Source organism: Epinephelus moara, chromosome 16 (assembly GCF_006386435.1).
Source record: "Epinephelus moara isolate mb chromosome 16, YSFRI_EMoa_1.0, whole genome shotgun sequence".
NCBI lineage: Eukaryota > Metazoa > Chordata > Actinopteri > Perciformes > Serranidae > Epinephelus > Epinephelus moara.
This window is the reverse complement of record NC_065521.1, coordinates 28,880,047-28,898,436: the sequence shown is the minus strand read 5'-3', so window position 1 is coordinate 28,898,436 and position 18,390 is coordinate 28,880,047. Positions and strand designations below refer to the sequence as shown.

Sequence of the window (18,390 nt, the reverse complement as noted above, 5' to 3'; positions counted from 1 at the left end):
TGGTGGCTGATGTGAGAATGCAAACGGCCCTATGTAGAGCCAGTGTTTGATTTGTCCGCCCTGGGCTACTGTAGAAACAACATGGAAGACTCCACCAGAAGAGGACCCTCTCCATATATAGATATAAACGGCTCTTTCTAAGGTAACGAGAACACAACAGGTCTTTGTTTCTGGTGCTTATTAACTGATACAAACATCTTTATAAATATAATAACAAAGCAGGACAGATATTTATCACAAATACTACTAGCAGGTTGTATTTAAAAAAAAAAGGAATAACCGCTGGATGTCATTTTTTTCTGAAAAGTACTTCCTGTTCAAAGACAATGTTTAGTTTTAATACTCACAGAGAGATGTTGACCTGTACGCTCCTGGAGCCGGTAATCTCACACACATACACATCTGTTTCTAGTCTTGACCTTTTGGGGCCTGTCCGTATTAATGTCATTGTAATCATTTTACATCATTTGGACAGCACCTTTCATTATCTAAAGTCAAATTATTACAGGTATAATCTTAACTTTGTGAGCTCACAGGAGGATATAGGAAAACTGAACATATGAATGATCAGTCATATTTATATAGTTTTGTATAAATGTGCTGATGAGCTTTCTCTTTGTACAGTAGTTATTTGGTGAGGTTGAGAGGTGACAACTTTGGACACACTGGCTGTACTATCTCTTTAAGAGGTGTCACCTGGGAGAGGGACAGGTGTGAGCAGCTCGAACATCATGTCTAATGTAGACACTCAGGACAGCGTTTGCCTCTGACTAAAACTTGACCACGACCCCCGCGTATCGGTGGGTCACAGTCAGGACGGGATGACTGACTCACTTCTGCTCTCTGCACGGCGGAGCTCGAGCTCTCACGCCAACTCCACCGTCAGTGACGTCTGCGTCACGTGTCCGTCTCTTCCCTCGGTACGTCCGTCGTATTTTCCTCCCCTCCACTGCCTGCTTTAACGCTGAGAGCTACTCGAAATAAACAAGCGCAAAACAGGGGGCCGTTGTGAGGACCGGTGTGGCTCCGGTGTCACGCGTATCACCAGCCTGTGGACAGAGGGGGCTTACACCTATAAGTTGCCATCAGTGAAGCCCAAACCCTCCCGTCAGTTTCTGGCTCCACTGAGCCCATATCATTGTAAACTTTTTTTTTTTTAATCCTGCGCTGCATACACTGAGCTCCGACAAAGCGAGGTGAGTGTGGTTTTTATGGTACACATTTACACAAGTGTTTCACCTTTCCCAAAAACTTGTGCGAGCTATTGTGAAGCCTTACCTTTGCGGGCTGCGCTTTGGCTCAGCAGTGTTGGCCAGCTGCATGTCGCCTGCTTAAAATGGCGACAGCCAACGGGGGGAGAGAGAGAGGAGTTTTTTGGGCTGGGGGCTTGCCTTTTTCCTCCACTCTGAATTGGGCACTATGTTTAAAAACCTATAACGCCGTCAAGCCCATTAAGTTGGGGCTCACTCCGCCTAACTTGAGCGGAAGATGAACACGCATCATTTTCGGAAATGTTTGACGCCGCTGCGCTCAGGGACTAACGTTACAGTCCAGCCACTTTGTGCTGGAGCTGTTTCACTAAATACCGCTATTCGCACACGTTTAAATAAATATTATCTGTTATTATAAGAAGCAATAACATGTCGTCACCTTATATGAAACTCAGACGTGTGAGATTTTGATCAGAATTTCCTTATTTCTGCAGTCTGTGCTATGAATGAAGAAGTTAGAAATCACTTTCAGTCTCATCACTTATGACTAAAATTGTTTTTCAGAGTTGCTCTATGAAAATTGCACAAGTAATTTACTATGGTTTATCACGAGCTCATGCCACTAGGCCTATTTTTGTCTGTCAGATAGTATGTTCTCAGACTTTGTTGTTAACATCAAGCTTGTTACACTTTTTTTTAAACATACAAACTGTGAGCACTCATGCTTTCATGTTTTATTCCATGTTGCCGAACAGTCAGTGAGTCTGCGGGCTGTTGCCTTGGTAGACTATTTATCATGTCAGTGTTGTCATGAGAGTGTGACTCCAGGGATTAGAGCAAAGCTTTCCCAGACAGCTAGTTTGTGTCTGATGTCCACGTGAGTCCCAAGCATAGACAAGCAGCCTAATCCACCTACCTATTTATCACCCACAGCGGTACACCTGTACTGTTAGAATAGGCCGGGTTCAATGCTGTTGTTGAGGAGGAAAATTTAATGATAAACGGCACTCAATTTGGCTGTGCGGGAGTTTTTCTAGAATATTAGGAATTGTCAATATTGGATGTTCCTAACAGCAGCACAAAAGTTGGTTATTATTATTATCATTATGCTCAATTTGGCTGTATTTCATAGTGTTGCTGTGGTGATGCTTGAGCTCCTACATCTCATTGAATAGTCTCAACCCCCCCCCAACCCCTCTTTTTCCTTCTCCCTTTCTTTCCCTCAGTTTTTAGGTTTGCTGCTGACACAGGTTGAGCTGCTTTCTATGAAAGGATGAATCACTTACTGAAATTGTATTTTGGCCATGCACTTTTCGCACATTGAGAATCTTTTTCTTTCCTATTTTGCCTTTCAAACACCTAATGAGCATTTCTTTGTGCGCTTCAGTCCTTCAGTCATGACTTTTCATCAGTGTGTTTCTTCTCCTCTCTGTTTTGTTGACCCATGTAATGACAATTTCCTTCCAGATCTCTACCAAGTATGACCACAAAAAGAAAAAAGCCCACAGAGTCAGCTGCTGCTCAAGAGCCTTTTCACAATCTTGGGGGGGGGGGGGGGGAGAGCAGTGTGATCCACTCACACACGTCCAGAGCGAGCAGGTTTGGGTCAGCAGCAGTAGCAGCCTCTTGCTCTGCTTGGCTGGTTAACAGCTTGTGATGTCAGCCATTTTAGGTTGGACAGCACAGAGCATGGTGCTCCGCCATTTTTCTCTCCCTCCCCTCTCAGCAACCCAGTTTTAACGCATGCACTGGCAGTGGCCACAGCAATGCAGCCGTTTGCAACCCACGCAGCCATCCGCTCACTGACCTGAGAGCAGCCCAAGTGGGACTCAGGAGCAGATGGAATGACACTGTAGGAACACGGTCATTGAGGTTTCCTTGCTGCTGCCAGTATGCTGAATTAAGACTGAAATGGTAGTGGAAAGAAGTTCAGACGCACAAAACATGTAAGCGGTGAGAGTGGTGAGCCGTGTTTGTCAGCAGATGCATGAGTGAGTGAAACCCCGCAGTTGATTGACAGGAGGAGGTTAGCTGGAGCCATGTCTGTTTAAGGTGGGAGTGAATTCAGTAACTGGCAAGAGGTGTTGTGTTTTGGGACAGAGGAAAACATGGCGAAGGATTTCTGTTTTGGCACAGAGGAGGCAAAAGCAAAGGGTTTGTGTTTTGGAACAGAGACTCAGATGGCGAAGGGTTTGCGCTTTGGTGCAGACTTGATAATTAGCTTGGATACACTTGGGGATAGAGGTGGTTCCTCAGTCCTCTCTGAAAGAGATAGCATCTGCCAGATTTGGAGCCCTGTTTCTGTGTCCATGCCTGCTTCGCCTACAGTGAATACAGGAGCCCTGCCTGCCTCAGGCCGCTGCAGGCCAAACACAAGAGCCACAGAGAGCTAAGGCAGTAGCTCAGGCAGATGTCTGGACAGGGACTGGGGCGCTGAGTTAACAGGAAGGGACGCCATCAGCCCCAGCCAATAGCGTGCCTTGGCGATGGCGACCACACCTAGCTGGGAGACATCAACACCGCGTGAGGGAGGCACTGAAATAGGAGCAGGGCAGGGACTCTCCAAATACCACTCACAGGGGTGTGTGGAACAAACAAGCCCCGTAGAGCCAGGGACTGGATGGCATAGGAGATGTGTGTAGGTCTGAGTAACCATGTGTGTGCGTGTTTACCCACACGCATGTGCTTTAGAGAAATGAGCTGGTGGGAGAGTGAGAGAGAGAGAGAGAGAGGGGGTAGGAGGTGGTTGCCATGGGGACAGTAACACACCAGTGGCGCTGCCGACCTGTCTCCCTGGGCCAAACTTGCTCAGAGAGGGAGGAGAAGAAGGAACGGTGGGAGGGAGGGAAGCAGAGGGTGCAGAGACGTTTGAGAGGGAGGGGGAGTGAGGGTGAAGAGACAGAGGAAGAGGAAGGAAAAAAGACGAGTGTGGAGGCAAGAAATGGAGCAAACAAGGAGAGGGCTGCCCGTGTTGTTCACCAGCATTTGTTACTCATGCAGATATCAACATTACACCTGTATTCTCAGCTAGGTGAGGAGAGGAGCACTTTAGTTAGCATGCAGCCACGCTATGCGGCCAGGCTGTAGGATTTCTAGCATGTGTGGGTGCTATTATTGGCCTGCACTCACAGGATATAGCCCAGGCCTAGACAAGAGTCAGGCCAGGGGATAAAAGGAGGTCACGCTGTGCTGAGCCGTAGATAATATAGGTTATGATCCAGGAGGACGAAAACATTGTCTTCGTGTGTCACTGGAAGATCTCTGACTCTCACACACAGGAAAAATGGCAGCCTCACTACCTCAGTAAACAAGCCTCACACACAGGCATGCAGGCAGCCACCCCCGCACGCCACATACACACACACACATAAATACGAGCACACATGCAAACCCCCGCCCACCCCACCCCACCTCCCCTCTCTCCACTCTCACAGGAAACCCACACATGCAAATGCTGACACATATAACAGACACAAACCCAACATCATCGCACGGTCAATCCAACCTATGTGCAGCAATTTAAAAATTAAAGTTACTAGCTGGCAGTACGCTCACACCAGTGAGTCAACAAAACTCGTCTGAGCCTGGCATTGCTGAGACATGAGCTGCCCGACTCGCTGATAATAGCTCAGCTCGTATTGTGCATTGTTTCAGTCCTCACCTGTGTGAGGCCTGTGGGTGTCCGCTGCTTACTCGCCATTCTGAGGCCCAACTTTTGACTTCAGACGTGATCATACACTTTCTGTTTTTTATCTCACACCCCATCAGAGTGTGATGTGAACTTTGCCGCCATTGCAGCAGTCTTAGCGGCTGTCGATATGTGCAAATGTTTCACCCGATGTGCTTAGTTATTATTCGGCATGAGACACTGCAATGCATGTGTGTGCACATACAGACACTGAAGCTGAACTTCAGGTTATGTCCACTGGCTGAAGAGCTCGGGTTGGAACATTCCAGGCTTTGCAGTGCAGCGAGGAGGGAAGGAGGGAGGGAGGGAGGAGGGAAGGACTGTGTGATTGTAGTTTGGAGCAAGAAGAGTGCGTTGAAGAGCGGGGGTTAGCGGGGTGGGGTGGCTGGTTTGAGAGGGGGGTATCAGGGAGGAAAATTCCTCACTGAAACACCTCAGTGCTTCCTCCACGACAGTTAACACCCCTCCTTCCCTTGCCTCCTCACCCCAAACCGGCTGCCCATCCCCCACCATCCTCTCCCGTTCGCTCTCCCTCTCCTCTCCTCTCCTCTCGCTTGCCCACCCACACCCAGTACAACCACGTGATGGATGGTTGAGACTGCCCACCCATAAGCCTTTGTGTTGGTCATGTGACCAGCCAGCCTTGGCAGAGCGGTGCCCCCTGATGCAGAACTGAATGGCAGGGGAGTAGGAGGGGTGCACAACAGCTCCAAGCTAAGGGCAGTTACTCTCTCTGGGGGGTGCACGGGGGAACAAGGGGGCATCACGTTCCCTCCACAGTAGCAAACTTCATTTGCCTGTTAACCCCTCACACTCAGATCCATAGAGTGGGGTAGCCCTCGCTCAGTGGGGACGAAACAGGCAAAGATAATCAATTTGATTTGAGTCCAATTAAAGTTTCCATCACAGGCTTGATGACGTGTGTCATTGTTGTTTGTTTATTTGTAGTTTTGATTTCACGAAATTCAGAAAAGTTAGTGTGGACTGCAGATAAACTGTGCACTACATCACTTAAAGTCTTACATTGACTGGAATTGATGTTGTCGGCTTTTTGAATACTGGAAAGTGAACCCCGCATGCATGCGCCCAGTTAGTGTGTGACAGGGCATCTGTCACACCCCGATCCTGTGAGGGTTAACTGAGATTTGAGCTAATGTACCATGACCTTTATGTTGCAAAACAAGGCTGTGTGTTTGTTGGTACAAGAGACAGAGAGTATTTCGCCATCGAACAAGTTATGTCTGATTGGCGGTCAGTCAATTGTGTGATGACACTGACTTGGCGTATGCTTCTCACCTGACAGAGATGGTGGTGCTGCAGCAGCATTATGCACAAAGAGGTTAGTCTGACACTAGTCCCAGGCAAGTTTGCATGGGACTGTTTGTGCATCAGAAGAGCAAGATTATTTTAGATTTGGGCTGCCTACCAGAAAAGCTGCATTTGGTTTGGATTTGTCTGTGAAGTATCTTTGCATAGGGAGGGGCTGGACTTTGAAAGCTTTTAGGGTTTTCCTGTTGAACTTCTTTGAGCCGATGAACTTTAGTGAGCGTTTGCTGCTCTGTGCGTGAGGTGTCATGTCGGTGCAGAGTGATTGGGTGAGTAATTGCCCTAGAGCTGTCCTCCAATGCTGCATCACTACCTCTCTGTCTGAGGGAGGGGAAAACTCCTCCACAGGAAGCTTCGCCATTTTGTATGGAGACAAGGGATCAAGGGGGTGAACATTTTAAAGATTCACATTCTTATGCAGGTCTGTGTTTCTAGCTGTGCTGTCTGCGCTGGTGCTGGGCAAGAACGCCATCTTTTTTTTTTTTTTTTTTTTAAATCCAAGGAACTATTGAAACACCCACTTGCGCAATTATCAAGTAGACCCTATCTTAAGTAACACATTCACAAGTGAGTATTTCTGTGGCAATCTTTCATAAAGGTGTTCAGTGAAGCTACAGAGGCTCTGGATTAAAAAGAAATACAGAATGTGCTCTCTCTGTGGGGGTGTGTCTGAACGAGGGGAAGTGAGACAGAGTTGTGTGGGGGAGGGGAAAGAAGGGGGTAGGACAGGAGCTCTCCCAAAAAGCCTTTAGTGAAGAAGCAGACTGTTTGAATGCCCTCATAAAAGAGATAGCCTTGAGTTTCATGGGACAGGGGAGTTGAGGAGAAGACTTTTTCAAATTCTAAGATTTAGGAGCAACACCAAAATGTAAAGGCTTCAGCTGAATCTTTTCACAAGGTCTCATTATGACTTGTGCTGTTGGTATTTTACCTGGAAACATCCAGCCGTGCATGATTTTCTTCCAGCTGAGAGGAAAGTGAGTAGCGTAAGATACCCCTCTTATTTCTCCTCCTCGCAATCTGTTCTCCCTCTCCCATCTCGTGCCTCATTTGTACTTGAAATTTAACATTTTATGCCACAAACCAAACCGTGACTTGAACTAAAATGTGTTACCCTCTCTTTTTTTCCAGGTTTTCCCTTTAAGATTGCAGTGAGAACTACAAGTGGACCTATGGACATGTCCCGCTGTCCTCCTTCCCCCACGCCTGGTCTATAGTCAACCAGAAACGACTCATAGTCTCACTCACACCCCATTCTCAGCCATTTGACCAACGCTCCCCACCCTGTGGTCACATCATGGCCAGCAAGAGGAAGTCCACTACTCCATGTATGATCCCCAGCAAAGTCATACGCCCAGCAGATGAGGTTGAAGAGGACTCTCCGGTTCTTCTCCGTCAATCACGGATTTCTGGAGGGGGCAGACAAAGCCCGCTCGACCCAGGAGAGTCTTCCAAACCAGAGGTGGGGGATGCTGTCAAAGATGGTGCTGGCACTTACACCTGTAGGCCTTGTAACTTTAAAACCCATGACCTTAACTTGTTCTTGGATCATGTGTACTCCGGGCACCAGGACTTCCGTGCGGACCCCAGCTTCTTCTGTGTGAGCTGTGGAGTTTCGGCGCCCAAGTTTGAGGGCTTGGCCCTGCATAACGCCAGGGTCCACCCTAGCACATTGAACACGACACTGCAGCTGAGGAAGAGGGACAGGAGAGTAGTGGTGGAGCAGAATCTGGTGACTGGGGCAGAGACAGGGAAGGACAGCGAGATCTCCATCACCAAAACCCCGATTATGAGGATGCTGAAGGGCAAATCGGAGTCTAAACGTATAGTGGTGTCTCACCCAGTCTCTGAAGAGCCATCCTCAGACTCGCACTCTATATCTGCGTCCAGAGAGACTGAAAGAAAAGAGCCTGCTGCAGTTACAGTCACACATGTTCCCACAATTGTCCACAATGGAACGACAAAGGTCACTCTGCCCTCAGCAATCCAGATAGTCAACGGCTCTGGAGCATTACCAATGCTCAAGACGCCCATCACACAGGTGGGTGGTAGTTCATTGTGTCTCTTAGTTTGGCTGTTTTGGAAAAGTCTTTCCATATTGATTTACATCAGTAAATTAAGATTAGTTAAATCAGATTCCTGCAAATCTGTTTCTCATAGGTGGTCTCGGTGGTTCAAAACAGAAGCCTTCAACAATCCGCACCAATCACAGCATCCTCAAATATTTCTTCTGCTTCGTTTTCGACCTCCAAAAATCTCCCCAAGGTAAGTGTTTTGATTCATTTATGTGTGTCCCAGTGTTATGAATGTAAAATGTAAATTTGGTATTTTTTAACCCTGACCCAATTTTCCCATGTTTTTGTGTCCAAGATTCATATTTGTTTAATCTAGAACACTTCCCAAATCTCTTTAACCAAACCCACCAGACTCTATTTAAATCAAGAGTAATTTTATCATTGTAAAACACACTTAATTAAAAGTCAACAGAAACAAAATAAAACTCACAAAAACCATCTTAGTTTGTCTTTTAACTGTTCCAGCAATCACCAGCTCTGATTTGGTTGAAATGAATCCTTAATTCATCCATTTAGGTGTGAAAATATGCTGTCTTTATGTATGCTAAAATTAATGTTTATTTAAATGGAGACTGGTGGAAGTGGCAATAGTGATTTTAGGGATTAAACTAAAAGGGTCTTACTGTTTAACAAAACATTTTTTCTCTCTAGGAAACCTTTGCATAATGTTTCAGACACTTGCAATAAGAACCCGAGCCTGTCAGCAAGCACATTCAGTGGATGTAAATTAAAATTGCACATATGCCCCGAGTGGCGACATAGCAGCCTGTTACGCAGCTGCCGGCTGCAGCGGTCTCACTCAGTGCTGGACCACTTTAAAAGCTGATGTTCCCTTGAGTCACTGAGACACAACAACAAAGGAAATTAGGGTTCAAGTTGAAAATACCAAAGTCACCTTTTAAGTAGAGATCAAGTAACTTAACAGTCTCACGTTTATATTTCCATATTTTTCCCTCCCAGGTGATGATTCCTTTGAGCAGCATCCCCACCTACAGTGCCTCCATGGACTCCTCTTCCTTCTTGAAAACCTCTTTCAGTAAGTTCCCGTACCCCACAAAGGCGGAGCTCTGCTACCTGACGGTGGTCACAAAATTCCCAGAAGAGCAGATCAAGATCTGGTTCACAGCTCAGAGACTCAAACAAGGCATCAGCTGGTCTCCTGAGGAGATCGAGGAGGCCAGGAGGAAGATGTTCAACACCATCATCCAGACTGCACCCTCCAGCTCACAGAACCAGACCCAGAGTCACCACAGCCCGGCCCAACACACAATCACAGTCCTGCCTGCCTCACTGGGGGCTACTGGGATCCCCCACATCCTGCAGGGCTCTCTCGTCAGCCAAGGAGGGGTAATCGTCACGCAGCCTGTAATGGCAAACGGTATCCAGGTTAGCAGTGCTCCTGTGGCCCTGGCTGTCACACCTAAGCCCCAGGCTGCAGCCCGGCCCATGATGCAGGCCCGACCTGCTGCAGCGCTGGTGGCAGACAAAGGCATCAGCATGGTGGTGGGGACGGTGGGGAGCAGCAGCACTGGGAGCAACATCATTAGCAGCAGCAGCAGCAGCAGTAGTAGTAGGAGTGGGAGAGTGGGGACTAGCAGTATTAGTACGAGCAGTCACGCAAGTGTCATCAACCTTAGTCTTGGAAGCAGTAATCTTAGTAATGCTAAGGTTAGCGGTGTCAACGGTAAACACAGCAGTGCTAATGCAGACTGCAATAACAAGAGCAATAGTAATGTCACCAGCCATGTGAATGCTAAGAACACTGATATCAGCAAAGCCAGCAACACCAGCATTGTGCAGAGTGACAACAAAGTCACCGCAGAAAGCAGAAACGCCACAGACAGCAAATCTAAAGACGGCAAAACAGGCAGTGATAGACAGAAGAGCAAAGATACCAACGGTAGCAGCAACAAAAATCACACAACTAGCATAAGCACAGATGACGTCGAGCCCCCCACCAGTGACTCTCCGCCCATCAAAATGGAGGAGGCGTCCACACTGGACCCCAGTTTTTACAAGGGCAAGAAGTCTCAGGAGCAGCTCAACGCTCTGAAAGACAGTTTTCAGGTCAGCCAGTTTCCCGACCAGGAGGAGGTGGACCGCCTCATTGCTATTACCGGGCTCACGGTCCGGGAAGTCCGCAAGTGGTTCAGCGACCGCCGCTACCACTTTCGCAACCTCAAAGGCTCGCGATCCAGCACAAGTGGACAGAGTAAGTCTGGCACTGCAGCGGGAGCAGGGAGCAGTACGCCAGGGAGCAGTACGCCAGGGAGCAGCGCCAACCCTGTTGATCTGTCGGAAAGTAGCACCAACTCCGGTGCAAAAACACCCCAGCACAGCTCTGCACCCCTGAGCCCAACTGCATCACTGACTCCCACCTCTCCCACGACGCCTTCCCGTCGACTCCCCAGACCGCCGTCACCTGATTTCACAGCTATCCGCTACAAGGAGAGAGAACCTCATCAGGTGAGACTGTGCCCTCGGTGTGTGATATGCTATGGAAATAAAATGCTGAATCTGCTGTTCAGGATAACAAAATGTGACCATGTGATCACTTAGTTTTAGGGCAGAAACTGACGATTGTTGTCATTATCAATTAATTGATTATTTTTTCAATTAAAGGGGAATTCTACTGGAGAGGTTAATAAGTTTTATACAGTAATTTAAGCTTGAAAGGGAGCTGTGCGAAATCTGATCATTTCAGTGCACGTGTGGCTGGAAAAAAAAAAAGGGTTTTAAATTTTAAAAAGGGGGTGGAGTTAGAGTGACGTATGGTTATCAGACCACTCCTCATGTCTGTTTGAGACTAGAAGCATAAGGCTAAATTAGCCGCTACTAGCATTGCACACAGTCCAGCATCAGAGTCCAGTTGGATTGGAATAAAAAAATAGAGTGCTCTTGTATTTATTTATTTATCTAATCCTTAAAAAATGAATAAATAAAAGTCCTTCGTGACTTAAACAGTAAAACAGGAGTGCAGTGCTAAATTAGTAATGTTCTCTATTAGTCAGTGAACCTTTTGGTCCATTAAAGATCTAAAAACAATGAAAAAATACCATTATCATTGTTAAATGTCTTGTGGTGAAAAAGTTTTGCATATTTGATTGCTAAGTGACTTCCAAGACTTCCATTTCAACTCTCCCTACCTCATTTCCAAGTGGTATTATTGTTGGTGCCGCTGTCACAAAGACAATCAGATCGCTTCCATTTTTCCGACCACAGTTTCTTCTGTTATAACGGGTGTTCTACCTGTCGCTATTTCTGCTACCGAGGATAGAAATCAAAAGAACTTGCACTGATACTCTTTGGTAACTGGGGAAAGCTTTCCTTAGCTACCAGGAAAAAAAAGCTCTGTTCCCCTTTTGGTTGCGCAGTTGTTGACGCACTTCCTTTGTGCCATAAATTGAGTAGGCTTGGGTGTCCTCATGGTATCACGGTATACCAGTGTATTAAAAAATCCTGACGCATCAGTCCATTAACCTCATACATGAGCGGCTGTAATGAAGATGTATTGTATGTAGTGCACATCACGCGCCACCAGAGGTCAGTGTGATGCAACAGGCAGTTGCACTGACTGCGAAGGATGAGGATAACGTTACAGGACTGTAAACACCCAGCCCCTAGCAGCACTTTTTTTTTTAGCTGCACACTAATAACGTCATACACTGTAAACAGTGATAACATTTCAGGAAGGTATGGAAAAAAAAGATACCGCCCATGCTAAAATCGAGACCTGATTTTCACAGGAGATTGTAACTTGTGACAGTGTTGCAGAGTAAAAGCGATGCTTTTAGGCAACCAATCTAAATGGCGATGGTGTCGTTAACAGAACAACAGCAGACAACTTGTATATTTCCACTTAAAATGAAAAATGAAAAACATCGCTGGTTAATTTTCTTGTTTAACAACCAATCGATTAATCAATTGTACTCGGTTCCTCAGGGTTTTTAACCTTTGTCCATTCCTGTATTATGTTCAGCTAAAGGCTCTGGAGAGCAGCTTTATCCAGGACCCTGACCCGACAGGAGAGGAAGTGGACAGGCTGCGATCTGAGACCAAGATGACCAGGAGGGAGATCCACGGCTGGTTCGCTGAGAGGAGGAAGAGAATGGCAGCTGAGAAAAAGAAAGAGGATGCGGAGCGGGCGATGAGAGAGGAGGAGGTGGAGGAGATGGAAGCCGATGGGGAGGAGAGACAGAAAGAGGACGGGTCGGGAGAACTGAAAGTCAACCCTATTAAAATAAATCTGAAGATGCTGAAGGTGACGGAGGCCAACGGCAAAGCAGAAGGTGAAGGGTCGGACAGCCCGCTTCAATCCAGCAGCACACCCACATCCTCCCCCGGCCCCGCTCCATCCTCCACCCCAAAACCATCCCAATCCTCCACCCCTACACCCAAAACAACTCACTCCCCCAAACCCACAGCCATCCGAGGTAAGAAGACAGCGGAGCAGCTGCAAACGCTCAAACAAGTCTACGCCCGTACCCAGTGGCCCAGCGCCACTCAGTATGATGAAATGATCTCAGCGACTGGACTGCCCAGACCTGAGGTCGTGCGCTGGTTTGGGGACTGCCGCTATGTGCAAAAGAACGGCCAGCTGAAGTGGCTGGAGTCTTACCAGAACATGGCTCTGGAGGAGGACCTCAAGAAGGCAAACACACAGATCCTCCAGGCCCACCATGACGCCCACGGCAGCCTGGAAGAGTCACAGGTGTTGACAAATATGCATTTATATTTTAAATAGTTTCTGAACAACTGAAACCTGAGAGGCAGATGATAAATCTGTGCTGCTTTGCTAAAAGTTACGACAGGATATTTTTGAGTCACTTCAGCTAATTGCTCTGTAGGAGTGAGTGTACTTATATCCTCGGAAATGAGTCGCTCCAGGAGGTGCCTTATTGACACTCATCTTTTTAAAGGCTTTGAGAGATGCACATTGTTAACTGCTTCAAAACCAGTTCAGTTATTTTATTAGTTACACACCCACAGACATAAACACAAGATATTTCGGGGACTTCAATGCAAATGACTATGATACAGAGACATTGACTTTCACTTCCTAAATGCATATAAGTGTGTATCAGTGGCAGCAGCATGTTTCTTATAAGCATAATTGTTCATGCACTGGTCAGTTTTGAGATTCTGGGCTGTTTTTCTTCCACAACATGTCTCCTTTCAGACTAGAGCAAAGAAAATATCTAAAAAGCACATTAAGGTGTTTATTTCAGTTCAGGTTTCTGTTCTGAAAATGTGTGCAAACAGTGCATATTTAATTAGATAATCACTCAGTTGCATACTTAAATTACAAAAAACTATTGTCTTAATGTAAGTAATCGACTGGGTTATTTTATGTTTACCTTATTCACCTTTAGTTTGTTTTTGTCGATGTCTACATTATTTATCTTAAAGGCCATTTTCTCAAAATACGTTTTTATCACATATTATAAGCAAGAAATCTCCACTTCAGTCGCACTTACATTCACCAGACTTTACAGTTTTATTCATATCTGTAATCTAAAGGTTTTAATGGAGGGCTTTATTCGTATATCATTCATAGCCTGAATTATATAACATTTTATTCCCTAAAAACATGGCTGAAATGGACTTTATATGGTTGTTGACGGTGTTTTCTGATTTGTAAAGTGACAAAAAGAGAATTTCAAAGTTCCCTCTTTAAAAACCTTTGACTCTAACATGTAAACAAAATGAAAGCAAAGAGCTTTGAAACCAGCTTTATCCTTCATGCGGGTATCAGTTCTGGAAATATATGCAAATTGGTGCATTTTTAATTATACAATTAATAGAAATGATACATTTGCACATTTAAACTTGATATTCCAGAACACATAATACAAAGAAGAATCATGTTAATGTAAGTAATCAACGGGGGAGGTTTCATGGTGATGTCTGTAAGTTTAACCCTTCGAAACCTGAGCAAATTGGCTTGATTTAAAAAGAAAAAGAAAAAGAAAAAATGGGAAGAAGGCAATGAGCAACGAAGAGAGAAATGACCCAAAAAATTAGCAAGAAATCATTTTTAAAAAATATATAAAGTTAAAAACAAGCAGAGAAGGAAATTATCTAGAAGTGCTTAAAAATCATAATAATTCTGTAACATATTTTAAAAATGTAATAATAATTCTAAATATATTTTTTCCTTTCCAATGTGTAGGACATTTCTTACCAAGTTGGTCATTGCCTTTTTTTCCCATGTTTCTGAAAGAAGGTGGCTGCTGTTAATTAAAAGTAACAAAGACTCACTTCGATGAGGTCTTTAAAATGAATGAATGTATGATCAAAACTAAACAAGCCAAACCTCTGCGATACCACGTGGAGCTGTGCCTTAACGCAGTTTATTCTCTATGTGCAGTTGCAGGAACTGGCTCAGGCCAGTGGTTTGTCAGTGGACTTGGTGCGACACTGGTTCTCCACCAAGGCGTTGGAACCGTCTGCTGCTGCTCATGCGACAGGAGCAGGACCAGTTGCACCAGACGCAGCAGCTGAGCCACAAACAGCAGGATCCTCCCCCCTGGAGCCGCAGCCAGGAGGAGGGACGGAGGAGAAAATGGAGCAGTCGGTGTGTGGTGTCGCAGCAGAAGCGGAGGAGGTGGAGGAGGAGGAGGAGGCCAATGCTGACATGACTGTGAATCCTACTAAAGGTAGTCTTCATGTGTGGAGTAGGCTTCAGTGTGATACAGACAGTAATTAGGTCCCTGTAAGTCTGACCCAGCAGAGCATAACACACTGTAACCTACAATTATTTTCATTATTGATTAATCTGCTAATTATTTTTTGATTAATTTATGAAATGAAAGTGGAAAATAAGCATACACAAGCTCTGGGCGAGTCCACCCATCCTCAAGGTTTCAATTTACCGTCTCATATGACAAAGAAAATCTGCAAATCATCACATTTTTACTTGAAAAATGACTGAACAAAACATCCTGCACACTGCTGTTGCTCAACTCAACTTGGTGAAGAGTGTTCACCACCATAATTTAAATAGAAACTCCTCCACCCATTTCACAGGTGTGCACAGGTGTGAGGGAATCAATCAGCTGTGGATGTGGTTTTCAATAACTGACACCAACCTGTGCACCATGTCCCACACCACACAAACGAAAGAACAAAGGAGTAAGAAAAACGCAGGAAATGTTTGGCATTGGCAGCTTTCATAAATCATTCAGATGTTCAACACTGTTCAATACTCTTACGCCATGTATTATAATTCCCCCACACCTGTTCACACCTGTGAAACGGATGGAGCAGCTCAATGTCATAAATAATGGTGTTGAACACGCTTGACGAAGGTCCAGCAGCACCGAAACATTAGTGTTATTAGGAAATTGTGAAGCTGAGCAGGAGCAGTGTGCAGGATTTTCTGTGATATTTTCCAACGCACCTGCATCTGAGACAGTTGGATGTGTGATTATCTCTCATTAAACAACTTGAAAAATGATTGAAATAAATGGGAATAAGAGCAGACTAATTGTTTCAATCTACTGATTGAAATGAAAGTAAAACTATTTGGTCTGGCTCGATATCAAATTGTCACTGCATGATTATTGTTGACAGTTATGATATTATCGCAAAACCTGTAGAATATGTGAGAAAAAAGAGCTGTAAGTCGAATTCATCTTTAATTTTTTCATTGTTAGTTTTGTCTCCTTTGTTTTTTTGGCAAAAGAACTATACTCAAAATACGAATGGAGCGAGGCGGAGAGAGTCTGTAGTCATAAGCGTACAAAAGTGTACAAAAAGAGCAGTTACACTTCATGGATAGTGGAAAGGCAACCAGATGGCGTTGGGAGAGGGAGACGAAGTGAGAATGAATAGAAAGTAGAATAATATAAAGGTCCAGTGTGTAGGATTCAGAGAGATATAGTTGTGTTTTCGTTACCTTAGAATGAGCCGTTTAAATCTTCATAGGGAGCTGGTCCTCGTCCATGGAGATCTCTATGTTGCACCACCGTGTTTTTACAGTATTCCAGATGAGACAAACCAAACACTGGCTCTAGAGTGGGCCATTTGCGTTTCTGCGTCTGCCACCCTTGTTAGCAGCTCCTCCAATATGAGCTGGACAGCGCTGGAAAAGCTCACATCACCACTTAAATCACCTGGTGGGTTTGTTTTGGAGGGGAGATCTCTGCAACTTGTGGTAAAAACCTCCTGAACAAAGCACATAAGGAATCCTAACCTGGAGAAATTTCAGCTGGTTGCAGTCTGCAGTCCTCACCACTAGATGCCGCTAAATCCTGCACACCGCTCCTTTAAGAGGCGCTGCATTATTTACACAGTCTCATTAAAACAATATGAATATTTCATTTTTAATTATCATGGTTATCGTCAGTTAGGTAAATCGCGACGCGCCTTGTAACTATTTCGGCTTCGATATGATTCAGATTTAATTAGGTTTTTGATTATGATGGGGAACACTGGTTGTTAAATAGAGATGAATCATAACCGTAACATGTGTAATTGTGTCTCAGGTGAAACACACAATGATCGTAATTATAAGTAATGAGGCATGCTGTGACAGGCATGTGGTGTTTGCTGTGTATAATCATGAAGAAAATTTATACTCGTTTGTTCTCTGGAGCGTGTTGTCGAGGCGATGGATTTTTAATTTCCTTTTTTTATTTTTTTATGACTACAGGAACCGATTGAAGAGGCCTTTTGTGTGAGGATGGAGTTCTCAACGCAGGTGGTCTTTGTGTCAGTAGTCTGAGGAAAAGGCGGCAGATGCGGTTGTAACAGGATCACTGGATGGAAATGGACCTTGAAACCATCCTCACCCATCCCTCTCCCTCTCTCACACCCCTAGAGGTAGGCATGACCTCCCCCGCTACGTGAGATGGACGCTAAAGCCACTATCACCCCCCCTCCTATCCATCCACCCACTCCCTGCCCTCCTTCTCTCGTTGTGTCTACGCCTCCGCAACACAGACCTTCTCCTGTATCCTCCCGTCCGCCATTTTCCCCTCAGAAGGAAGTTCCAGTAGAAGTGCAGGAGTGGATGAGGTGGAGGGAGGGGCCGTTTTTCTGCCGTGTTTGTTCCGCCTGCCTGCTGTGATGGAAGAAAAGAAGAAGGGAAAAACAAGGGTAGATTTGGAGGAAGAATAGAAGGGGAAAAAAGGGGAGAGGTGTGGTGGAGATTGAGACCTCAGCAGATCAGGGGTGGGGGTTGGGTTTTTGGACAGTTGTCGACCAAATCAACCCTCAGATGAGGATCGACGTGTTGAGTGTTGAGAGACTGTTCACAGTCTGTTTTGGGGTACGAAAAACTGCACAGCTCTTTGCTACAGGGTGCTTGCCTTAAAGGCCTTAAAGTGAATCAAATGACAAATTCTGTTTCCATCGTATCACCTTCATACTCCCATTTTTTTCCACCTACTTGCACTCATACACTTTGACTTCATGCTTGCAGCTGACTTTAAACGTGCTAGCTAGGCTGTTCATAGCGTCTTTGGTGAAACACAGCACTGACGTTCATTCGACCACGTCTTCGTACTCGCTTTTCATTTCTTAGCTGTACATATTTGGTTAAACAGGACATTTAAATTGTTCAGTTCGAGGAAAAATATCTGGAACTCCGTCATCCAAAGAGGGCAAGCACCCTGTTGTGTTCACACAAAAAGGCGACACAATATAGTAGACTCTATGGAATCTGGTTCGTGTTGTAGCATCAAGTGCTTCTTTACGTCACTGACATGTACGTACATTTGTTTTTATGGAACTTTCCTATGACATAAATTTGACTGTAAAAGAACTGTGAACTTTTACCAGAGTTCCATACTTAGGCTTGATGTATAATTTTTACAGATGGTATTTGCAGAATAAACAGAATGTAATAAATTTGTGGCTTCGAGTGTCATTGGGGGGAGTAGGCATGGGACAACATGAAGACCTCATGTCACCATTATCCAAAAGAATTGCCTTTCTCGATATTGTTGGTTAGAAATTCCTGTGCTGTACGAGTTGTCTACACACGGATCTCAACACGGAGGTTAGAGATGTTCACGTATGATTTTTTTGCCCTCCAAATACCAATTCTGATACCTGAACTTACCCGGGAAAATGATCAACAACT

At 45.3% G+C, this 18,390-nt stretch overlaps 1 protein-coding gene across 3 annotated transcripts; it reads left to right on the top strand.

Annotated features, from left to right (window-relative positions):
- The first annotated feature begins 745 nt into the window (after positions 1-745).
- zhx3b (zinc fingers and homeoboxes 3b) lies at positions 746-18,155 on the top strand. Of its 3 annotated transcripts, none has more exons than XM_050063847.1 (7): positions 746-1,196; positions 7,357-8,266; positions 8,386-8,490; positions 9,261-10,766; positions 12,280-13,011; positions 14,671-14,959; positions 16,957-18,155. In XM_050063847.1, exons 2-7 carry the CDS (start codon positions 7,523-7,525, stop codon positions 16,965-16,967), a joined length of 3,387 nt encoding a protein of 1,128 aa, XP_049919804.1. In that variant the 5' UTR covers positions 746-1,196; positions 7,357-7,522; the 3' UTR covers positions 16,968-18,155. The 3 variants fall into 3 exon arrangements, with proteins under 3 accessions (XP_049919804.1, XP_049919805.1, XP_049919806.1); XM_050063848.1 differs by lacking the exon at positions 746-1,196 and adding an exon at positions 6,965-7,202; XM_050063849.1 differs by lacking the exon at positions 746-1,196 and adding an exon at positions 6,965-7,211.
- The last annotated feature ends 235 nt before the right edge of the window (positions 18,156-18,390 follow it).